This window comes from Scylla paramamosain, chromosome 2 (genome assembly GCF_035594125.1).
Source record: "Scylla paramamosain isolate STU-SP2022 chromosome 2, ASM3559412v1, whole genome shotgun sequence".
Classification (NCBI taxonomy): domain Eukaryota; kingdom Metazoa; phylum Arthropoda; class Malacostraca; order Decapoda; family Portunidae; genus Scylla; species Scylla paramamosain.
In genome coordinates, this window is record NC_087152.1 from 16,382,087 (window position 1) to 16,407,735 (window position 25,649).

A 25,649-nucleotide genomic window follows, 5' to 3' on the forward strand; every position below is an offset into this window, starting at 1 on the left:
TCTGGGGTGTTGAGCATGAAACTGGCTCCACTACGCACAAATTTGCTCTCACGTCGGCGCCTGTTCTGGGTTTTCCCGGTTTTAGTAAGCCTTTCTTGCTTGCGCTAATGCTTCTGGTTCAGGTCTGGGCGCTGTTCTTGTGCACAAAGATGACAGAGATAAAAATCGATCCATTGCATATGCAAGTCGTATCTTAAATATGACGCTGAGTCACGCTACTCGATCACTGATTTAGAAACGCTTGCAATCATCTGGTCGTTGTGGCATTTTCGTGATCTCATTTACGTTTATCCTATCATAGTATATAAGGACCATAAAACAGCAAAAGACTTATTGAAAACCACAGAACGCTTGACTTCTGATTTTTCTAAAATCTCTAATTGGGGCAAAGAAAATTTAGTATTGTTCAATGCTTCAAAAACTCAATTCCTCCATCTGTCAATTCGACACAACCTTCCAGACAACTATCCCCTCTTCTTCAATGACACTCAACTGTCCCCCTCTTCTACACTGAATATCCTCGGTCTGTCCTTTACTTATAATCTGAACTGGAAACTTCACATCTCATCTCTAGCTAAAACAGCTCCTATGAAGTTAGGTGTTCTGAGACGAATCCGCCAGTTTTTCTCACCCACCTCCCCCAACCGCTAACTCTGTACAAGGTCCATGTATGGAGTATGCTTCACATGTCTGGGGGGTTCCACTCATACCGCTCTTCTAGACAGGGTGGAATCAAAAGCTTTTCGTCTCATCAACTCCTCTTCTCTAACTGACTGTCTTCAGCCTCTCTCTCATCGCCGCAATGTTGCATCTCTAGTTGTCTTCTACCGCTATTTTCATTCTAACTGCTTTTCTGATCTTGCTAACTGCATCCCTCCCCTCCTCCTGCGGCTTCGCTGCACAAGACTTTCTTCTTTCTCTCACCCCTATTCTGTCCACCTCTCTAATGCAAGTGTTAACCAGTATTCTCAATCATTCGTTCCTTTCTTTGGTAAGCTCTGGAACTCCCTGCCTGTTTCTGTATTTCCACCTTCCTATGACTTGAATTCCTTCAAGAGGGAGATTTCAAGACACATCCTTCAATTTTTTACTACCGCTTTGGACCCTTTTATGGGACTGGCATCTCAGTGGTCTTTTTTCTTTTTATTGGATTTTTGTTGCCCTTGGCCAATGTCCCTCCTATATAAAAAAAAAAATCAAAAAAACCTCGCAGGACTTCTCGCGAGATAGTTGGTGATTCTAAAGGATTATAAACCAACAACTGAATACCTTCCTGGCTCTTTAAATTTTGTGGTGGATGCTTTATCTAGATCAGTAGCTGCACCTCTTAACGTTACTTCCTCGCCTCCTCCACCCATCACCGATGATGTCCTGCTCAATGCAAAGAGAAGTGACGCGTTATGGAGTCGTGTCATCAATTGCCTTCAAAATGAGAGTGGTGATTTACTACTTCCTGGTGATGAATTCCACCCTCAGGATGGCCTGCTTGTTAGAAAGGCGCCGCCTCTTTCCCCCTCACGCGACGTCAGCCCACGACTAGTTATACCTAGCCCTTTAGTGCCTCAGGTGTTACTCATGGTGCATGATTCTGTCCAAACTGCACGCCTTGACGTGGATTGCACCATTTGCTTCGCATTATCTCGGTAGTGGTGGCCTTCCTTACGTCACGATATCACTTAACACGTTGCCAAATGTACTTATACTCTGTACGATGCATAAAAATCACCTCTCTTAACCGGTACCCATGCTTGAATACCTTGTACCTTGTACAGTGAGTGTTGACTTACTTCAGCTTCCACAAGCCTCTTTAGGTAATAAGTTTCTCTTTGTGTGAGTGGATCATTTCTCGTGGTACCTTGTGCTCTCTCCTTTGCAAGACAAATGGTTTCTTCAGTAGCTCACGCCCTTATGACACATATAATTAACTTCTTTACTTCGCCCTCTGAAAATAGTGCTAAATTTAGAAACGAGTTGCTTGCTGAGTTGTGCACGGCGTTTAGAATCAAAGAGACTTACATTGTAGCACACCATCCGGCGTCTAACGGCCTTGTGGAGCGAGCAAACCGTAAAATTTTTTAGGTGTTACGGCATGTCACTGATGGCTTCCCTCATACGTGGGATTCATGGCTTTCTTATATTGCGGCGCCCATTAGTTCCTCGTATAACTCCAGCTTCAATGAGTCGCCACACACTCGGATCGGGTTAAATAAATTGAGGGTCTCAGAGTCGGTTAGAGGGAAATCCGCACTAGACTCAGAGGCGAGCGGACCCTGTATTCCGTACATCAAATAAACGGCGAAGCTACAAGATGTGATTCCATCGCCCTTATCACCAACTACACATCAGAAGGGGGATTTGTCACAAAACGACACACTACTCGGAACAGTCTTCAAAGTCTAGGTGTCCCTACAGAAGAGAATCACAGAGCTTAGGAGTTCCCAGAGTCTAAACGTCGCTGTAAGACAGAGTCCCTGAGTTTATACGCCCCTATAATGAAAGCAGCGGCCCGTGGCACACTTACCGTGGTAATGGAGGAGGGAAGGTCGCGGTCGTCCTCCTCGATCACGGTGAAGAAAGGTTCCGGATGCAGGAAGTAAGGCGCGTTGTCGTTCACATCAGCCACCCTCACCTGCACGATAGTGTGCACGGCGGCGCCTCCAGCCTCCGCCGCCACCACCAGCTCGTGCTGCAGACACAGGGAGAGAGGGACAAGGGGTGAGAGGACGGAGAGGGAGTCATGTGGCTGACAGGGATGGGGGATAGACAGAGGCGTTATTGACAGTGGTAGTGTGGCTGGGTGGTAGCGTGAATGATGGTGAAATGAGGGCTTTGCGGGGCCAGTGCTGTGAATGATGGTAATTTGCCGTTGCTGAGGGAGGCAGTGTGAGTTGCGTATTTATTTGATAACGAACAATCAGTGTAATATACGAAACACATGTCAACTTTGTAGTCTGTTATCATGAAGCCGCCGCCAGTGTGGCACAATGCATATTTGCATATCTGTCTTCATAAAGGAGTTTTATAAATATTGCGTCAGTTTATTTGATTAATGGTTGCAATGTGAGTATAGCGCGTCCGAAAGGGAGAGGCAGCTATTAGTGACTGTGGTGTGTGGGTGTTAATGCTCGTGCTGGTGTGTGGGTGTGTATTGGTGACCTTGGTATGTGTGTGTGTGTGTGTGTGTGTGTGTGTTGGGGTCGTGTATGGCTGAGTCGTAAAGGAAGAACCCATTGTAAGTCTCGCAGAAGGTGGTGGTGCAGGGTGTTCGAGGCTCACCAAGCACACGACAAACTACTCGCCTCTCGCACTCACCGAGCAGCGGCTGTACGCATGCCACGCCAGGGCCCGCGGCACCAAGGCACTGACAGCCTGATTTCTGAATCTGTTCCAGTCGCTGTTTGTGTACCGTTTCCTCTCTCTCTCTCTCTCTCTCTCTCTCTCTCTCTCTCTCTCTCTCTCTCTCTCTCTCTCTCTCTCTCTCTCTCTCTCTCTCTCTCTCTCTCTCTCTCTCTCTCTCTCTCTCTCACACACACACACACACACACACACACACACACACACACACACACACACACACACACACACACACACACACACAGACACACACACAGACACACACACACACACACACACACACACACACATACACACACACATACAGACATTCCTACTATTATAATTTAAATAGATAATAAAAGGACGAATACTCACTTCATATGACAAATTCCAAGCTGACATTTTTTAAAGGCGTCACACATAACTGCTGTTGTTGTATCGTGTAGCCTTTATGACAGTGAACCCCAATAATTCCTCATGTGGGACTGTATTTTTAGGTGACATAATTTTAATGGTTGTACTGAAAGGATTACCACGCCAGGAAACACGGCATAATCCAGCGGGATCCACCGTAATCTCCTCGACACGCTGTTTGCCTCGTCCTTTCCCTGGCCGAGCCCCTGATTCCTTCACCAGCCTTGAATGTAGCTTGACTCTCCCTCTCCAGCATGTTCTGCCTGTGCTTTTCGTCTTCGTAGGTACTGATTCACTACACATAAGAACATAAGGAAATAAGGGAAGTTGCAAGAACCACCATGCTTACACGTTTCTTTTTTTTTTTATGTAGGAGGGGCACCGGCCAAAAGCAACAAAAATCCAATAGAAAAAAAGGCCTATTGAGACACCGGTCACCGAACAGAGTAAAAAAATTAAAAGATAAATGTCTTGAAACCTCCTTGAAGGACTTCAAATCACAAGAAAGTGGAACTACAGAAGCAGGCAGGGGGTTCCAGAGTTTACCAGAGAAAGGATTGAATGACTGAAAATACTGGTTGATTCTTGCATTAGAGAGGTGGACAGACTAGGGATGAGAGAATGAAGAATCCTGTGCAGCGAGGCTGCGAGAGAAGGGGAGGCATGCGGTTAGCAAGATCAGAAGAGCAGTTACCATGAAAATAGCGGTAGAAGATAGCAAGAAATGCAACACTGCAGCGATGAGAAGCTGAAAACAGTCAATTAGAGGAGAGGAGTTGATGAGACGAAAAGCTTTTGATTTCACCCTGTCTAGAAGAGCAGTATGAGTGGAATCCCCCCAGACATACTCCATACATGGACTGATAAGGCACCTGTACAGAGTTATTAGCTGGAAGAGTGAGAAAAAACTGGCGGAGACGTCTCAGAAAGCCAAACTTCATAGAAGCTGTTTTAGCTAGAGATAAGGTGTGAAGTTTCCAGTTTAGATTATAATTAAAGGACAGACCGAGGATGTTGTGTAGAAAAAGGGGACAGTTGAGTGTTATTGAAAAAGAGGGAATAGTTAGTTGTCAGGAAGGTTGTGTCGAGCTGATAGATGGAGGAATTGAGTTTTTGAGGTATTGAACAATACTGAGTTTATTCTGCCCCAATCACAAATTCTAGAGAGATCAGAAGTCAGGCATTATGTGGCTTCCCTGCGTAAACTGTTTACTTCCTGAAGGATTGGACGTCTACGAAAAGACGTGGAAAAGTTCAGGGTGGTATCATGAGCGTACAAGTGGATAGTACAAGAAGCTTTGTTTAGGAAAAAAAGTGGGTGACAGGACAAAAAAACTGAGGAACACGACTGTTAACAGATTTAGAAGAACAGTGACCGTCTACCACAGCAGCAATACAACGGTCAGAAAGGAAACTTGAGATGAAGTTACAGAGAGAAGGATAAAAGCTGTAGGAGGGTAGCTTGGAAACCAATGCTTTGTGCCAAGCTCTATCAAAAGATTTTGATATGTCTAACGCAATAGCAAAAGTTTCACCAAAATCTCTAAAAAGAGGATGACTAAAACTCAGTAAGGAAAGTCAGAAGATCATCAGCAGAGCAGCCTTGATGGAACCCCTACTGGCGATCAGATAGAAGGTTGTGAAGTGATGGATATTTAAGAATCTTCCTGTTAAGGATAGATTCAAAAACTTTAGATAGACAGGAAATTAAAGCAATAGGACGATAGTTTGAGGGATTAGAACGGTCACTCTTTTTAGGAACAGGCTGAATGAAGGCAAACTTTCAACAAGAAGGAAAGATGAGATGTTGACAAACAGAATTGAAAGAGTTTGACTAGGCAAGGTGCAAGCACGGAGGCACAGTTTCCGAGAACAATAGGAGGGACCCCATCAGGTCCATAAGCCTTCCGAGGGTTTAGGCCAGCGAGGGCATGGAAAGCATCATTGCAAAGAATTTTAATAGACAGCATGAAGTAGTTAGAGGATGGAGGAGAGGGAAGAACAAGTCCTGAATCATCCAAGGTAGAGTTTTTAGCAAAGATTTGAACAAAGAGTTCAGCTTTAGAGATAGTTGAGATAGCAGTGGTGCCGTCAGGTTGAAATAAAGGAGGGAAAGAAGAAAGAAAGTTATTGGAGATGTTTTTGGCTAGTTGCCAGAAGTCATGGGGAGAGTTAGATCTTGAAAGATTTTGATACTTTCTATTAACGAAGAAGTTTTTGGCTAGTTAGAGAACAGACTTAGCATGGTTCCGGGCAGAAATATAAAGCGCATGAGATTCTGGTGATGGAAGGCTCAAGTACCTTTTGTGGGCCACCTCTTTATCAAAAATAGTACGAGAATAGCCTGTGTTAAACCAAGGTTTGGAAAGTTTAGGTCGAGAGAAAAAATGAGGAATGTACGCCTCCATGCCAAACACTATCACCTCTGTTATGCGCTCAGCACATAGAGACGGATCTCTGACACAGAAGCAGTAGTCATTCCAAGGAAAATCAGCAAAATACCTCCTCAGTTCCCCCCAATTAGCAGAGGCAAAACGCCAGAGGCACCTCCGCTTAGGGGGATCTTGAGGAGGGATTGGAGCGATAGGATAAGATACAGATATGAGATTGTAATCGGAGGAGCCCAGCGGAGAAGATAGAGTAACAGCATAAGCAGGATTAAAGGTTAGGAAAAGGTCAAGAATGTTGGCCGTATCTTCAAGACGGTCAGGAATACGAGTAGGGTGTTGCACCAATTGCTCTAGGTCGTGGAGGATAGCAAAGTTAAAGGCTAATTCACTAGGATGGTCAGTGAAGGGAGAGGAAAGCCAAAGTTAGTGGTGAACATTGAAGTCTCCAAGAATGGAGATCTCTGCGAAAGGGAAGAAAGTCAGAATCTTCTCCGCTTTGGAAGTTAATTAATCAAAGAATTTCTTATAGTCAGAGGAGTTAGGTGAGAGGTATAAAACACAGATAAATTTAGTTTGAGAGTGACACTGTAGTGAAAACTCGGAAGATTCGAGAGCGTGGGCACGAGAGCAGATTAAGTCGTTGCGCACATAGACGCAACATGCAGCTTTGAATTAAAAATGAGGATAGAGAAAATAGGAGGGAGCAGAAAAGGGTCAGTTGCCTCAGATGCCTGTGTTTCAGTGAGGAAAAGAAGATGCAGTTTAGTCGAGGAGAGGTGGTGTTCTACAGACTGAAAATTAAATCTAACACCGCGAATGTTTCAGAAGTTAATGAAGAAAAAGTTGAGGGCGGGGTGTGTCAAGACACTTAGGGTCGATACCTGGGGACATTTGTGGTCCCCTTCCCAGATGAGGACTCCGAGGCTGGTGTAGGATTCGCCATGATAATTTTGAATTTTGATTGAAGTGTGTGTGTGTAATTAGGTGCTTGTAGTTTTGTGTGAAGGAAGAGGGCAGGCTGTGAGACACTAAGGAAAACGTTCAGTGAGGTCACAGCTGGGCTTAATGATAGGTTCACAGCACGCCCTGATCTAGTGCTTTAGACCTCACTGGGAGTAATCACTGTTTCAGCAGGTGCCTACTGCCTCCTCCTCAGAGGTGGTAGTGAAGCGTACCTACCTATTTACACCTATCATCCACATCCATAATTTTGTCTTCTTTTAAAGCTCCGTAGTGACTCAACTCTAACAACCTGATTAATGAGACTATTCCATTCATCTGCCACTCTATATGGGAACTAATTTATTCCTCTCTCTCTCTCTCTCTCTCTCTCTCTCTCTCTCTCTCTCTCTCTCTCTCTCTCTCTCTCTCTCTCTCTCTCTCTCTCTCTCTCTCTCTCTCTCTCTCTCTCTCTCTCTCTCTCTCTCTCTCTCTCTCTCTCTCTCTCTCTCTCTCTCTCTCTCTCTCTCTCTCTTTTCAGTCTAACTTTATCAAGCTTGAACTTATTGTTTCTCGTCCTGCTATGATTACTGACTGAAATCACTTCTGCTTCCTTGAAGATAATGTTTAGTGTTTGAAAAGAACTATTAGTGAATTTTTGGGTGTCGCTAATTGTTAGAGCGTCCCTAATAGAAGGTGAGTGAGGCGACACAGGAAAGGTTGAACATTTACCAGCATCATTCACTCCCACTCATATTTTTAAAAGAGTATAATGTGTGTGTGTGTGTGTGTGTGTGTGTGTGTGTGTGTGTGTGTGTGTGTGTGTGTGTGTGTGTTCATTTTACCAAAGAGTAAAAAGCAAAACATGTTTTTCTTTTAACATGTGGATCATTTTCATTCTCTTTGTCATCATATGCAACCAACTTTGGTTAATATCAGCCTGTTGTGTTGCGAAGTATGTCAAAACAAGTCCAGCTCACACATGTACTGTACGTTGTTCAAACAGATATATTTTAGAACAGCAACCTGCATATATAGTGAGCGAAACAGCGGAATTGAGAACAAAAGAACAAACTAACATGAGGGAAACTGCATCAAACCATCAGGCATACACGTAGTGTACCCGTTTCCATACATCATTTCCCTCCTTAAATTTGTCTTGTTGTGATATAAGCATAACTATAAAAGAGGCTCCAGAAGACTTAATAATTCCTGGTGCATGTATATCTAGAAACGAGTGACGAGAATGCAAGTCATTATCATCAGTGTCTGAAATAATTTGACAAACTAGAATTGCAGAACAGAATAAATTAAATACACATTCTCATATTTTACGGGAGTGCCTTTTCCATTTACCGCAGTCTGTCGCTTTGTATATTAATTGCTATATTTTGTCATGTACTGACTTATATCACTGTTAATGGCTATATATTTGTTGCTCCAAGAGAGTAACACTGAAAGAAGATTTTACTCAACGAAAGGAAAAAAAATATATGCACTGAAACATTTGAACTCCTACTGTCTCTCTCTCTCTCTCTCTCTCTCTCTCTCTCTCTCTCTCTCTCTCTCTCTCTCTCTCTCTCTCTCTCTCTCTCTCTCTCTCTCTCTCTCTCTCTCTCTCTCTCTCTCTCTCTCTCTCAATGCCATCATCTGAGTGACATTATTGTAATGCATTTTTCTATAAGCTGTTCCTGAAAGCGTCACATTCTCCCTGATTTGTCATTGTCTTCTGGTTCCCCTTTCTTTCTCTCTTTCTCTCTCCTCTCCCTCTCTTTCTGACTCACTGAAAGGTAACAAGAAATTCGGCAGTTTTCCTTAGTTTCTTACGCTCAGTTAATGACAAGGACTAAAAGCGCTCATCACGCTTGCCTGACTCTTTTTGAAACGCACATGATTTTTTTTCAGTGAAGAATACTGAGATTTTTTTTCCTTTAATTTTAGGAGGAAGTCTTATCATTGTTCTCAGTGTCAGTATCTTAGAGCACCACTGCGACGCTCTTCATAAGATATTCAAGAAGGTAAAAGCAGTGAGTGTGTCCTTAGTAGTGGCAAGCGAACGTATAATCGCATTTTGTAAAGTCATCCAGTGAAATTTTGTTCCAGTGACATACAAATAGCTTGAAATATATTATTATTATTTAGGGTAGTTGTCTCGGCGAGGAGTTAAGTGAAAGCAAAACGAAAGGGTTTTAAAAAGTATAAGTCTGTGGTCTCATGTCGCCAGCAGGAGCCAATGTACGAACATAAGAAAATGAGGGAAGCTGCAAGAAGCCATCAGACACGTGGCAGTCCCTGTTTCCACCTGTCATTCTTCAAAGCCATGTGCCTTCAATAGTTAGAGGTCATGGCTGGGCAAAGACATTCACATCACTAAACACTTTCTTCTCGCTCTCTGTCCTTCTCTTTGTCCTCCTTTCTGTCATCCCCTTCATAACCGTCATTCAAGATTCAGTAATTTTAGAAACCTCATTCTCTCAGGTCAGATGGGTGATGCGCCTTCAACTCTTGTGGGGTTTATAATAGTCTTGAAATTCTCGGGAACTTTTTTTTTTTCTGCTGCGTGATGACTCCGCTGACAAGTCTCCTTTCAGGCTTATTGCTTCCCTCTCAGGCATATTACGTATACTCGTCACACGCGAAGTTCTGTTTGTTTGTTTGTTTGTTTTTAATTATGTTGATGAAAATTCTTGGTCTCTGATTCATTCTTTGTGTTGCTATCTAATAATCTGGATGATGGTTGCTCTAACTTCCTTCTTTCTTTATCTCTTTCTTGCTTTCTTTTCTTTTCCTTTCTTTCCCTTTACTTTGTTTCGCTTTTTTATTTCTTTCTGGTTTACTTTCTTTCGTTTGTTTTTTTTCTTACCCTCTTCCTTTCTTTTCCTTCTCTCCCTTTTTCTCTTTCGTCTATCCATTCTTCCCTTCCTGCTTGCTGACCTGCTTATACAGTGGAGTAATTTGCAGCAATAGAACACATCTCTGACCTATGAGTGCGTCCAGGCAAAAAGAAACGAGAAACTTGAGTACCACTGTCATTCCCACTCGACCTCCTTCCTTCCCACACTTACTCTCTCCAACGTCGCCTTTCAACCTCTCCGGAAGCTGATGCGTGACGTGGGGAACTAAACACAAGTCATTAATCCTCTACGGTGGTGGAAAGGCCTTAAATACTGCACCGTCATAACTTGCGCCATGAAGTCCTGGCCTCCTTCCCGATGGCGTCAGCTGCGAGGACTTGATTCAATTCCTAACTCCATGAATACAGACGTTTCTCTCACACGCCGTTAATTCGCTGGAAATGAAAGGCGCCTGCTATGTTTTTTTTTTTTTTTATTTATTTTTTTTATTTATTCATCCGTATTGTTCGTGGTGTCGTGGTTTATGAGTAAACACTTGATCTGTTTTCAAATAATTCCCTTTGAGTGTTTATCTTTTGACTCGCTGGTTTATACGGACACATCAAATGCCAGGTGGGAAAATAATTAATGTTTTCGCCGACCTTACCAATGCGAAGGGTATACAGGCAAGTGTAGTGCTTATGCCGCCTGCTTCCTTTCATCTCGCCGCCTTTATGGTTTCCAGCGCAAATAGGTAATTATGTATGTGTGCATTTGTATGTTCGTTGACATCAAGGTTTATGTATTTTATTTGATTATGCAAACACTAGGCGGTGAAAAGTTGCAACCTTCCTGTCTTTGGCACGAGTGATCAGAGGACACTGGTGGTCTCCATGCTTTGCATAAAGTTAAGATGAATACCTCTCACCTCGCCCATGGGCCTCCTGTACCCTAAGCAGCGTCCCGGCGTCCTCACACTGCCAGCTGGACGCGCGCCACGCCACCTCCCCGCCGCTGCACCATTGTCGCCGCGACCGTAAAGAGGCAGAAAAGCTTTGTGTTTTGTGACGCGTCTCGCAGTCCGCCAGCTCGGTCCTTTCCTCGCCTTTCTCCCGGCTTCTAATTTCACCAAGTCGACCAGAAATGTATTAATGAAAATCCCAAAACCACGTTCACGGTTTCTAATCTTATTATTTCTTGAAACAAGGAAATGGATTGCACAAGTTTCTCCCTCACTGGAATGCTGGTTGGTTTGTCACACGGAAAAACGGGTGTGATTTGGTATTTCTCAAGAGTTTCCCGCGGCGTCTTCCTTAATGAAGCACCATCGAGAGCCCGAGTGGCCTTTCTCCTTAGGTTTTTGTGAGCCTTAACTACAGTAAAGCTGCTGTGCTCCTTCCCCGCGCCGTCTCGCCCTCTGGACCAGGCATTATGGGGCCATATCACATGCCAGATTAGGGTTTGCAGCGGAGTGCGATGGCGGCGCTCACGCCTACGTCTTGTGGCGTGTGGCTTCGTGTGGTAAGCAAACCTTCTCAAGAAAAGAGAATGAAGATTAGATGAATTTATGTGTAGGTATGATAGGTGGAAATAAGTTTTATACAAGGACAGCCACGTGTTTGCGTGATGGCTTCTTGAAATTTCCCTTGTTTTCTTGCGTTCTTATGTTCTTATTATCAGGTATACAAATTTATTGATTGAGATGTTAGGTAGGCATACAGGGATGTCACTTGTAGGCCTGATGGCTTCTTGCAACCTCCCTTATTTTCTTGTGTTCTTATGTTCTTATTTATGATTTCCTGACACCCACCGGCAAAAAGTGTATAATATAAAGAGGATAACAGGAAGCTGTGGGCGTCGTGATGATGGGAGGGAGAAAACTGTTAATAATTACCATCTGGCGCTTAACTTTGCTCATGTATCCATCACGCGGTATCATCAATCCTGCGGGAAAAGTCTTTATGGAGCCATCACGTCAAGACTGGGACGCCTTCTTCCAGGCAAGCCAGGTGCAACTAAACGTAAGCCAGTCCCTAGTGCACCTTAGTCTGACCAGGTGACCAAAGAGAGAGTTGTAATTATAAATAAATAAATGCATGACCCCAGCCAGCCGCCATGTGTTTCATATGTTTATACAGGTTTAGAGAGAGAGAGAGAGAGAGAGAGAGAGAGAGAGAGAGAGAGAGAGAGAGAGATATGTATGCATATTTATGTAGAGCTACTTCACATTAATGAGTGCAAATGACTTACTTTTCCAGTTTAGTGCATGAATGTGTTTGCTCCTAAATTAAACACACTCTAACGTTGCTAACTGAATGTGTCTTTGTTTGCGTGTATGTAATGTAATTCCCGATGCGAAATAGATGAAATATAGATACTAGTAACGATGATGATGATGATGATGATGATGATGATGACGATGATGATGCTGACAGTAATAATGATGATAAAAAAATAAGAATAAAACTACTACTACAGTTACTACTACTGCTACCACTACTACTACTAATGCTACTACTACTACTACTACTACTACTACTACTACTACTACTACTACTACTACTACTACTACTACTACTATTACTACCACTATTACTACTACTACTACTACTAATAATAATAATAATAATAATAATAATAATGATAATAATAATAATAATAATAATAATAATAATAATAATAATAATAATAATAATAATAACAACAACAACAACAGCAACAATAACAATGATGCAAATAAAAAAAAACAACAAAAGCAATAAAGAAACAGAGCGGCAGCAACAAAGCAAATTAGATATATTGTACCGGTTGTGCTTTAAATACTTAAAGTTGTCAAACGTTAAATCGTGGGGCGATCATTAATCATAACGCGTGTGTCAGCGGCAGGCGGGACTCGGGGCGCTGCTGCCTTGTTGGGCCAGACGTGTTGCTTGGCCCGTGTCGCGAGTCCCGGTGGAGAGGTGGCGGAAAATGTATTGGCGTGGAGCAGAGGAAGAGAGGGCACTGCTCTTGTGGGTGACGGTTCGCTGCGGGCACCTCTTGATTACTTTTTTGGCCCGTATTCTGAAGCCTTTTGTTCCCTCACAAGACTTGCTTTCAAAGGCCACAAAGATGATTAGTCGGGTTCTCATGATGTTTTCCTCTCATTGACGGTGCAGATTATTGGTTAACTATCGTTTGAAAGTACTCCTGAGATCCTCCGTATAACTTCCCATTAGAGTCTGTTCAAAGTTGTCGAGATGAGGCAATGAAATGCTGCTTGAGAATACGAATCTTTGTCTCTCAGTGACTCATGGAAAGTGGTCCTGAGATCTTTAGTTATTCCTGTAGTTTGTGTGGTTTTGAATATTCATCAGGGGAAATGTACCTGAGATCTGTAGTTATACTTGTAGTTTCTGTGGGTTGTTGAATATTTATCAGTGTGGACATTGCAGTGATGGTGAGACGCACTTGAAGAGTCACAGTTTGCTTTCCTTTTCCTTCTAGATGAAAATGTGGTTTGGTTTGGCCAGAATCTTGTTTTCGGAAAGGCCAAGAAAACACGAGAAAACACGAGAGAGTAATGGTCATTCTGCTAGTTGTTCTTTAAAGTATAATGGTGTGGTGTTGTGTGGGAAAGAACAACGTTCCTTACTTCTACTCATTTCTCCGGTGAAGACAGGGAGCGAGGGGGAACATCGGAGGGAAAGGGACTGGATGAAGTACGCATGAATTAAAAAAAATAAATGAGCAGACTGGACTCGCAGAAAGGAAGGAAAGAGAAAGACAACATTGGAACACACAATATTATACCCAAAAATTAACGAACGAAAACAAAAAAAAGGGAAGAAAAGTGAAAACGAAAGGAATGTGAAAAGAGAACGATAAGTTGAGAAAGGGAAAAGGAAAACATTAATTAAGCCAGAATCAATTTGGAACCTATTTGGCCGATAGTGTTCCTAGTGCCGGTGACAAATATTTTTACTCCCTCACATATTTCCTCTAAACTACGAAAATCTTGGTGATTGTAAAGCGTCGTTGTTTGCGAGGCGAGGGCTGAATGGCACCACACATGCGTAATTGGGTATTTTGTTTGGAAGGGAAGTTGTAAAATAATCTGACAGTGATTTAGTGAAAGAAATATATCAGGATGCCTCCAGTAGTCACGGGAGAGTACACTCGAGTTATTGCATAGAGAAACATAAAAAGAATACAAAGGAAGTACAATTATCAGCCGACATGTTGGTCATTAAGAGACTGGTTGTGATAAGCTGTTCTAATTAGAGTTCATTAAGTAGTATCAACAGCATTATCATTATTATAATTATTATTATTATTATTATTATTATTATTATTATTATTATTATTATTATTATTATTATTATTGTTATTATTATTATTATTATTATTATTATTATTATTATTATCAGTAGTAATAGTAGTAGTAGTAGTAGTAGTAGTAGTAGTAATAGTAGCAGTAATAGTAGTAGTAGTAACAGTAGTAGTAGTAGTAGTAGTAGTAGTAGTAGTAGTAGTAGTAGCAGTAGTAGTAGTAGTAGTAGAGGCAGCAGTAGCAGACGCAGCAATATCAGAACAAGCAGGAGATGCCTTGGCAGTCCAAGTGTCTCTCCAGGGCTGGCTAGCAGCATCCCGCCAGCCTGGATAGAGGTCCGATGGAGCGTGAGAGTGGAGGGAGGGAGGGATCGTGACAGCATCCCAGAGGACAGCGGGGAAGAGGGTTGTGTGACTGGCGCAGACTAGGGTGGGAAAAAGGACAACGTATAGAAATTGAGGCTCTGGAAGTGAACGTGCATAACGATATCGAAAAAAAAAAGAAATGGAAGGGAAAATATAAAGCGTTCAACAGAATGGTAAATCGAGCAATTATATTTTTTATGGCAGAAAACAAGATATGGTTTGGTTATGTGAAACTCAAAAAGCCTTCATTTAATTACACGTCTCTTGAAAAAAAAATAAAAATAAAGGTGCTGTGGTCTAAGGGGTTGAAACATAAAATGAAATAAAAGAAGCCGTAAAGTTTTATCAGTCAAGCACAGGCCTTTACCTCCTGTTTTTATTGTCAAAAGTATTTTTTCCGTTGATTTTTTTAAGCAAATGTTTTTCCTTTTGACCCGATGTTTGCTGTTCTCTCCGCTGAAATGTTTGTTCATTATTTTTTTATGCAGAATTATGTATGTAGGGAGGGATGGGTGGACGGACATATGTGTGTGTGTGTGTGTGTGTGTGTGTGTGTGTGTGTGTGTGTGTGTGTGTGTGTGTGTGTGTGTGTGTAGTCGTATTCTCACATTCGTGTGTGTTTCATACAATATATTAGTAATGTCCTTTTATCAAGTTTGCAGGTGCAGTAGTGCGGCGATGTTGGTGGTGGTGGTGGTGGTGGTGGTGGTGGTGTCAATGTCATCCTTTTTCTTGCTTGTGCTGCCGTGTTGTCGCTGTTCGGCTAGTCATTTGTCATGTGGCGCCAGAGTTCCAACTTGATTCGGTATTCATAGCATGCAGTCAACACTTGATTGTTTTCAGGTTCTTCTGGTCGTCATCTCGAGTCCTACTACAGCAGAGAGAGAGAGAGAGAGAGAGAGAGATAAGAGATTCTCCCCTCTTTATTCCTATTTCCCTCACGGCTGTTGCTGAAACTCCTGAGGGCTAAGTTTGGCTCTTTCATACTCACTTCCCTCGTGGTTCCCTCCCCTTTTCTCCTGCAGGGCTCGTCTTGATGGGCTGCGGGTGGTCGGCCCAAACCTAGGCCGGTGCGGGCATGCTTGCTTTTCTTATAGTAGTAGTGTTTCTTGAAGCCCTGCGACGTTTCTCCGATTGCGTTCTTGAACCCAAGACGTGGAGTATCTGAGAGGCTTGTGGTGAGTGCTTCCCTCACCAGCTTTCACAGACTCTTCACAACTAGCGGATCTTAGACTCTGACGGCTGTATTTTCAAACATTTCGGTCTTTATCTCAATGTTGACATGCTATAATGCTTGTCATTTGAGTTTTCAAACGTATTTCTATGAGTGCAGTGAGAGATTAAAATAGAGACATTCCACATATGTCAAATATTTTTTAGTTCAAAGGAATGGTGCGTAGATAAAAACATTTAACTTTGTCAAAATTTTGCTTTTTAAACAAAATGTAGAAAGTGTAAAACAACCTACTTTTGATTAATATAAGCTTTTTATAGCAATTTTTTTCTTTTAATTTTCATGTTTCAAAATTTCGTAATTTAATTTTCTTATGGCAAAATATGTATTTTTTTTTTTTTTTTTTACAGGTCCGGGCTTTAAGAATAGCGAAAATCGTTCCATCATATTTTTTTTCTGATTTTGTATATATGTTCCTTACTTTAAAGAAACACATTATGCATATGTCAAATATTCTTTTGAATTCACTGGAACATTGCGTAGATAATATTTAATTTCATCAACATTTCACTTTTGAACAAAATTTGCAAAGTAAAAAATAATAACACTTTATTGATTGATATAAACTTTTTATATGAATAGCTTTCTTTTACTTTTCACGATATAAAATTTTGCAATTTTAAAACATTTTTATGACAATATTTTTTTTCCATGTCCAGGCCATAAGAACAGTGAAAAAACTGAATCTCAGAAATGTTATCAGATAATGTAGATATGTTTCTTACCGAAAAGAGAGACATTCCGCATGTCAGATACTCTTTTGAGTTCATAAGATGGATACGTTGATAATAATATTTGACTATCAACATTTCACTTAAAAAAGAAAAAAATTGAAAGTGAAAAGCCATTTGTTTTTTATTGATGTAAGCCTTTTATATCAATATTTTTTTCTTTTCAATAGTCTTTTCTATATTCTTCTTTTTTTTTTTTTTAATTCTATATTTTGAAACAGTTCTTGATCGCAAATTTTTTCGTTGTTGTTTTTCCAAGTCCGGACCTTAGAAAATAGTGAAAACATTTTCATTCTCAAAATAGTTATCTGATAATGTGGATATGTTTCTTATTTAACAAGAATTATTTATCATTAGTGAAAAGAAAAGCACATGAGGACTCAACAAATCATTCCAGCGGCTTCTAAAAATAGTCATGATGAGAGAAGAAAGTATGTCAGGATATGAGCTTAAGCCTCTTGTTCCCTTTTTTTTTTTGTGTGTGTGTGTGTGTGTGTTTGTGTGCGCGCGCGCGTAACAAGTCAATCACCATTGAAAATTGTATAACTGAAATTACGGTTTGAATTTCACGTGTATATGATTAATCTCTAATGGCTCTGTGCTGGGAAGACATTCATTGTGGCCATACTAGCAACACTGGTGAATGGGTAACCACCATATGTACACCTACATACAAACCAGAGAAAAACAGTGGCTGCATACGTTATGGCTCGAATGCATGATGAAGGAATATTTAAATCAGCAGAGAATAAAGGAATAAAGTTTTTTGTTGATGTTTTGCTGGTGGGAGTTGTGTCGGGGGTACACATCCGGCGGCGCTACGATACCGCCTCGTTACACTTTCAGTTTGGGGCTCGCCGACCAACAGGCCATGCGGGGACACTAGGGATATGTGTTTTCTTTCCCTGTTTGTTTTTGATATATAGCGCAAAAATGTGAAAAAAAAAAAAAAAACAGATAGAGAGAGAGAGAGAGAGAAAGTCCATGTTTTAGTTGAGCACGAGGAGATGCAAACATGAAACAGACAGGCTGAAACAAAAGCTTTTCGCCGTGGAATGGAGCTTGTCGCTGCTGCTACCCGGTGTTATGTCATGCGCAGTACTATAGCGCCGCGGCTGCCACGGCCCGTCCTCACCATATTCGTACCTTGCTGGGAATAAATTTTTACCCACCAAAGTACCGCCTTTCACTTCCACGTTTATAATTTACCACGGAACACTGCTGGCAAGATGGGAACGTGACAGCAGACATTAACTTTTAACAGTAGAGAGAGACAGAGAGAGAGAGAGAGAGAGAGAGAGAGAGAGAGAGAGAGAGAGAGAGAGAGAGAGAGAGAGAGAGAGAGAGAGCTTTCTTCAGAATACGTAAAGGCATTTAGTTTTCTCCCACGAATCACATAGATGGAAAGGATAAACGATGTCGTTGCGAAAGAAAAAAAAAAGAGAGCAAAATAAAGAAAATCCGGATTTACAATGAAGCAAATATTGTCATACACGTATTAATATTTATGTAATTCCAGAGAGAAAGAGAGAGAGAGAGAGAGAGAGAGAGAGAGAGAGAGAGAGAGAGAGAGAGAGAGAGAGAGAGAGAGATTTTGGGGGGGATATAATTTTTCCTAGAGAGAGAGAGCCTTTATATTTTCATATTTTACCATTATTCTTTTTTGTTGTTTTTTGCCGGTACTGATGTACAAATCTCCCCCAACCCCCATCTCTCTCTCTCTCTCTCTCTCTCTCTCTCTCTCTCTCTCTCTCTCTCTCTCTCTCTCTCTCTCTCTCTTCCCCCTTTCCCTACGTCCTTCTCTTTGTTACACCATGGTGAAATTACAGTGGGTTACTCATCTCTTCTCGGTCCCCTTAACCTCTCTTCTCCACCTGTCCTCGCCACAGGTCGCCTTTAGATCCGTGAAATATTCGGAGATTGGGCCGTGACGGAGTGCGACTTAATGAAAGCAGAATCCATTGTGAATGAAGAGAATTTTATCGAGCGTAGAGACCTGAGTAATTAGCGGTGGTTTCACTTCTGCCGCCGCTCTCTTCCCTCCCGCCTCTATGAAAAAAAAATTTGGCCTCTTTTTTTAAATAATCCTGATTGCTACTCGTGTGTGAGGAGGAAGGTTTGGAGTTAAATTATCAAGTATGAGCCCTCATTCTCTCTCTCTCTCTCTCTCTCTCTCTCTCTCTCTCTCTCTCTCTCTCTCTCTCTCTTCCCATTTGTGGTGTGTAATAATTATCCGGGAATATCTGAATAAGTATTGCAATTTGCAACGCGATAAGGATATTCTGGGACGGACTGAAGGTTTCTTTTAAATAATTCCATCCTTAGTATTGGAGACAAAATAGAAGTTTCCAATTCTTTTTGCAGAAAATTTAATGGATGACATTGTGTCTTGTACTACTAGAATTCAATCATACGTGTGTGTATATGTTATATGTGTGTGTGTGTGTGTGTGTGTGTGTGTGTGTGTGTGTGTGTGTGTGTGTGTGTGTGTGTGTGTGTGTGTGTGTGATCGCGTGAGCGCGCCTTTCCTCTGTCCCTCTTGTTCTCAGGTGATACTTCGTGAAAGTTACCAAAACAATTTAGAAAGAAGCCATAGATGCACTCTAGCTCAACAAGCGCAAAGTAATAGGTGGGGAGAGAGAGAGAGAGAGAGAGGGAGAGAGAGAGAGAGAGAGAGAGAGAGAGAGAGAGAGAGAGAGAGAGAGAGAGAGAGAGAGAGAGAGAGAGAGAGAGAGAGAGAACCATTGTGCCATTGTCATCTCAGCAACACAGTTTTCTCTTTTATAAAGTCCTCAGCAGCCTCCCTTTCTCCTCCGTTGCATTATATCAATCCTTGCTGTCTTGTGGCCGCACATATGAAATGTTCACTGGAATCGAATCTGTTGTTGTGACAGGTTTTCACTTCATTTTAGTAACTCTAAACAGTATTACTAAGTAGATATGAAATTACTGGCAATAAAGGATTAAACTCGATCACTCCTTTTGCTGTCAGTGCAGGGTGTCTCTTGAAAGTACAGATGTTAACTGTTTCCTTTGAAACTACAGTGGTGTCTTCTGAGACCACAGGCATCGGATGATTTTGATAACTTTTGCAGTTACGGAAGTCTGCAAAACTACACTCATATGACAGCAGAACAATTACATTAAGCTAAGAGAAAATCGACAGCAGCCAAGGGATGATCATTATTTCACACAGGAGCACCTGTGGACTCGCGGCACTTGACACTAATTCGCTACACTCACTGGCGAGACAGACACTTCTCCTAGTAATATTTTTCTCATTCTTTTTATTTGAGTGTAGATTAATCTGTTGCTCTACTTGATATATTTATTTACGCTCTAATTCCTCTAGTGCCATTTGGCTCGTCTATGAATCCTATTCTGCGATTTGCTATTGTGTTGTAAAATTTTTCGACTCTTTTCAACTAAGTGTAAAGGGACCTGTTATCTACTTGGTGTATTGAACTGTTCACTAATGCCTTCTGTGTTAAATGGTTTGTCTTTGAATCTTAAACTATTGTGCAATTTGCCAATGTATTGCACTCGTGGGGTTTCGATAAATTGTTTAACTTGAAATTCGTTATGTTATTTATTTATTTACTTTTATATAATGAAAAACAAACGCTGTCAGAATATGGTGAAACGATAAGTAAACTCCGTCAACTTTGCCATAAAAGTAATATGTTGGTCCAAGGTTAAAGCGATTTCTCGTGAAGTTGCAAATCGGATCAGGTCGGATGGCCTACCAAGGATCGTGGATTATGTGACGGGGTGCGGCGCAGCTGACGCCTCGCCTCCTCACAACCGCGGCGCTGAGCTCAGCTAGATAGACATTGTGGCGAGGCGTCCCCGGCGGATCTGAGTAGGCGATCACTCTGAAAACCGTCCACTGTGAAGGAGCGAGTGTGGCAGAAAGCCCTGCTAGTTTTGTCCTTAGCTGTGACCGCCCCAGTATTCTTGTGGTAGGCGATAGAGGTGACTTTTTTGTGACTTGCCAAGGACAGTCAAGGGCACGGGGAAACTTGCCTCTTTTCCGCTTCCAAAAAGTAGCAAAAAGTTTCAAATGATCTGGCCACTTTATTTCTGTTGTTGTCCTGATGCTCCTCTCTTGGAATGGTTCAAGTGGCTGGAAAGGGGAAAAACAGAAACAGGCAGAGTTCCAGAGTTTACCAGTGAAAAGAGTGAAAGGGATAAACTTGCCGGTGAATACTCGCGTAAATGTTTGCGTCTATTATTTTGTCCCATAATATTTCACAACTATATGGTCTGCTTCATAACCTGCCAGGAGATATATGGTGTAATCCTTCTTGTGTGCAACGTGACGGGTGATTAGTAAGTCGTGTCTCACATAATATACTTTAAAAGAATATCCCGTTGCGAATTTAAAATATCTATTGATATGTATCAGTACACGTCACAAACCAAATTGACAGACTTTTCTTTTTCGTTGTTTCTTTTATAGAGCTGCCTTTTAAGCTGATTATTTATTCTTTTTTTTTTTTTTTACCTATTGTTTTTTGCCCCTGGCCTGATTCCTTGACATAAAACAACAACAACAACAACAACAACAACAACAACAACAACGAATTAAAACAGACAAATCAGTAAATCCACCAGCACAAGACCACAAGAATGGCCTCAGTACAGTCAGCCTGGTAACAAAGCCGCGGTGAGTTCTCCCGGTCAGAAAGCCTCGCCTCAGGTCACGGGCGGGAGGAATTCAGCAAGTCTAGCCACGTGTGTCTGGTAAAGTCCCTGGAGCCCTCGCACCCTCTCACTGAGCTGTTCATGTGCTGCAAGGCTTCCCTCCCACTCGCTGCCTCGCCGTGTATTCCAATTCTGAATTCCAACACAAAGCCAACTCAAAACTGGCGTCTTTCTTTGCCCACCAGCCACAGCGCAACGAGCTTCACCTCCTCCACTGTCCACTTGGCACAACCATCACCTTTTCTGTCCACTGCGTCGTAACCATCACCTCTCTTCTACTACTCACTGCATCACAACCATCACCTCCTCCCCTCCTTACTGCCCCAATACTCTCACTCTTACCTCTCAGCCACAACCCTCACGCCTCTCCTGCCCATTGCGCCACAACCACCTCTCCTTTCGTCTCATGTATCACACACTTAATGTTTCCTCTTTGAAGCAGCTATGTTACCTTCTTCTGTCTTTGTATATATGAAATTTCCGTATTTGTAGATATTTCAGGCCAATATAAGGCCTATTTTTGCTTCATTTTTTTTATTTTTATGATACAGAAAGTCAGGTTCATAGTGACAGTCGTGAGTCCAAGAAGGCAAGACTTTTAGGGACAATGAGAGACGTCACTGAAGCAACCTCTGCATTGCGTTCATGGTGTACTAATTTCTACTAAGTATTCTGTAGTGTATTTTTGCCGTTTCATAAGCACACTCATTTGTTTCAAGTTTTCTCCTGAACTTCCCATATCCAGCTCCCAGAAGTACATAAAAGGCCACTTAGGTATTTCTCCTGTTCCTTGTATGGCTCACGCCGTGTCTCCGTCATCGTGTATTGGGTTGGACAGGCCAGCCAGCCACTACAAAGCCGACATTCGTACTCTAAAAGCACCCCCTCCTGGTCACACTCTAGGATCTAGGATGACAAGACCTTTTCCTCGCACAGAATCATCCCATTAGAACCTTTGCTTGTCTGTAGAGTCCCAAAGGTAGGCGATGAGAGTTCATTATGCTCCACATTTTGGTTGTGTGGCGTCCACTCAATAACTCTCTTGGGTGAAATGGAATTTTCATTTTTTCTTTCTATTTCCATGATCATGTTTTCTTACTTTTATAGCGTTTTGTATCGGATATTGAGACTAGCTATTTTTATTTTCTAAATGATTTTTAATCTTTCTGTAAAATAACCAGTACTGGAAACTCAAGATTAGTGAGTGTATGGACGAATACCCAGTACTTACTATGTACACCATCACATCTGTTAACATTCCTCTATGAAATAACGACTAACTTGTAAGCCCAATAACAAGGGATTTCTTCACCATCGATACCCGAAGAAACTATTCCGTCCGCCCATCTTTGCCTCCTGAATCCCTCCTGTTCTTGCACACGGAAGCTCACGTCACCACATCCACACATCCACACACCCACCGAGGCGTCCCTGCGTAATCGTGCTCACCTTGTCGTGGATCTCGTAGTCGAGGGCGGCGGCCAGAGTGATGACGCCGGAGCGCTGGTCGATGGTGAAGAGCCCGTCTCTGTTCCCGCCCGTGATGCTGTATCGCACTTCCTCGCCTGCGGGGGAAGGAGTGCTGAATGAGTAGCAGGAAGGAGCGAGAGAGTGAGACAAGAGAGGGGGTGGCTGCAAATGGCGAGGAAAAAGGAGGGCACTTTCGGTAAAGGAAAAGAAAGCGTTGGAACTTAGTGAAGTGGGAAGACGAGGTGTGCTGGGGGATGGGGACAGTGGCAGTCAGGTTACTATCAAGGAGGGGAAGTAAGGAGGCGAAGGTTACCGCTGGGAAAACGGGGAGACTGGAAAGATATTGGTAGGGAAGGAGGAGGGAGAGGTAACTGTCTGAGAGAGCGGCGGGGCGCGAGGAAGAGAAGAAAGAGAAGAGGCGTCTTATGGTTAGAGAGAAAAGAAACTGTGGAAAGGAGACCACGGGTGTTGCCTGAAATATACCTGTAATACAAAATGTGACGGTAAGGGAGACTTCTGAAATTTGGAAGTTTAGTGTTCAGTTTAATCTTGAGGCAGGCGAGAACCTGCTGTGTTTCACTGGTTACATGAGAGCAAGTCCCTAAGCTGCGGGAGGGATGAGGAATACATATTATAAGATCAACTAGGTACGTTTCCTGACATACGTTATACTTATATCTTTCATAGACATACATTTTTTTTCCTAAAGTATGAACTGTAGAATCATTTTCTACATATGTATTCACTCTTTTCTGAACTCCGCAGCGTGCAAGTCCAACCTCATTATGTGAACTCGGCGGAGGAGGGGAGGCGTATAATGGGTCACGTTTCTCCTCAGCCCCTGACTCCAGAAAAAGACTAGTGTAACTTAGCCTTCCCGCCAGGCGCCTTAGACACCTCATTACCACCTTATTGATGTGCTTCATTTTAATATGCAAGTTTGCTGTTTATAGATTTTGATAAACATAATTTTAAAATCTTGCTTAAGGCGTCGTCATTTTGTTGTGGTGTACCCCATAAAGCTAATGCAGCGTCCCTTTATACAGCCTTGGCAGTGGATCGTAGTCACTTTTAGGCGGTGCTGTGTGTTGTGCCGTCCTAAACACTGAAAGCCCCGGTGCTGCACTTCGAGGCTCCCCTCTTTACGTAGGCAGGATCGGAGAGTCAGGGACGGTGGGTCTCCTGGGAAACCTTTTCTCTAAACCTGAGGCATTGTTACTCTCAAATAATACTTTAGTTTTCTGTTCCGTCATGTGAGAATAACTAAAACTTTGCATGTAAGAATATTCACAGCAATTTTATGAGACTAAACCAGCATATCCCTTTGATGTCCGAGTCTCCAGCAAAGAAATGTTGTGTTTAACGACAGCATTGAACATGTACGCACCAGAACTTCACGCTTCAAGGTGTACGGATATAAATACAAAGTGTTCTCCTCCCCCATTCATATTTTGGTGCCATGTGAAAAATATGGTAGCAATTTATATGCAAAACTTGTATCTTTCATCACACGGCTGTCTGGTGCTCAAGGTGGACGCGTGGCACTAATGCGGCAGCCAGGTAGCAGGAAAAAAAAAAAAAAGAAGTTAAAAACGTGATGACCTTGGCAGCATTGTACAATTGTCAGGGTCGGAGTTGGTGTTTTTATTCTTTTCTTTCTGAGGATTTTTCTTTTTTTCCGTCTTTTTACGTTCAGAGAGGCATGCATGTTTTTGGTCATGTATGTATGTATGCATGTATGTATGTATGTATGTATGTATGTGTGTATGCATGCATGAATGTATGTATGTATGCAGAGAGAGCGAGACGGACCGACGGACTGACACAAAGAGACGAACAGACACGGGAACAAAACACACAGACCAACAAATGATCACACACACACACACCACACACACACACACACACACACACACACACACACACACACACAGACACCAACAAATAAAGCTATCAACAAACAAACGATCAATGGTATCACAGTCCACTCTTCCCCACCACGAGTACTCACTGGGCCCCATCTCACCTGACTCAGATATTCCCAGCTCAGTCGCAGGTGGAAAGCATCTCTGACCATCCAGCAGTTCGCCTCTCCTCTCCAATTGTCCTCTGAATTTCACAACCCGTGCGTCCAGTCCTTTCATAAATCCCACTACATTGTTAAAAGGTACTAGAATTTATCCCAAAGTCCAGGAGATGCTTGTAACTTTCTTCTATTATTCGTTTAGGTTTCAGTTTCGTTGCATGTAGGCTTGAGATGCTATGAATTAATCGTCTATCTATCTATCTATATACCAGGTCTTCAGTCCCATACAAGGTGGCCCAGACAAAGCACCACACGCTCATACACACATCTTTCACACTCATCGCCTCGTAAATTAATTGTATCTATTATAAAACGTTAAATAACAAAACCTGATCGCCATTTCATGAATCTAGAGAACATTTTTTTTTCGGGTCCTGAATAGAGAAGAGAGCAGTGTCGCCTACGGTAGAGTGATTTCATCTCTATTCATTTCTGTGTTACGCCGCCTGCATCCTTTCATGCTTTCACGTGAGTCTAAAAATAACCAGGATTGCAAAGTTCATAACTAACGAAGACACATGAACACATACAAATACAGAGAGAGAGAGAGAGAGAGAGAGAGAGAGAGAGAGAGAGAGAGAGAGAGAGAGAGAGAGAGAGAGAGAGAGAGAACTTCCAGCTTAAATGAAGTCCTCCATCACACACTTCTGGTGGCGGCGGGGTGAGAGCGGCGCTGTGGTGATCAATATCCCAGACACTTGTTGCTGCCATCCACTGACTGAGGGTATTGACAGAGGTGAGCGGAGGGGAGGAGAATGTGCTGAAAGGCTGAAGGAGACGACGACGGAGGCGGCTAAGGGGACAGTCTATCTCTCTCTCTCTCTCTCTCTC

At 42.3% G+C, this 25,649-nt stretch overlaps 1 protein-coding gene across 2 annotated transcripts in view; it reads right to left on the minus strand.

Moving 5' to 3' along the window:
* Positions 1–25,649, minus strand: part of LOC135111007 (putative neural-cadherin 2) — a 240,977-nt gene that overhangs the window by 101,921 nt on the left and 113,407 nt on the right. For both annotated transcript variants that reach the window (XM_064023860.1, XM_064023869.1), the window contains 2 exons: positions 22,712–22,827; positions 2,522–2,686 (listed from right to left, as the gene is read on the minus strand). In XM_064023860.1, the coding sequence (XP_063879930.1) occupies positions 2,522–2,686; positions 22,712–22,827 (281 nt within the window). The remainder of the gene's footprint in view (positions 1–2,521; positions 2,687–22,711; positions 22,828–25,649) is intronic.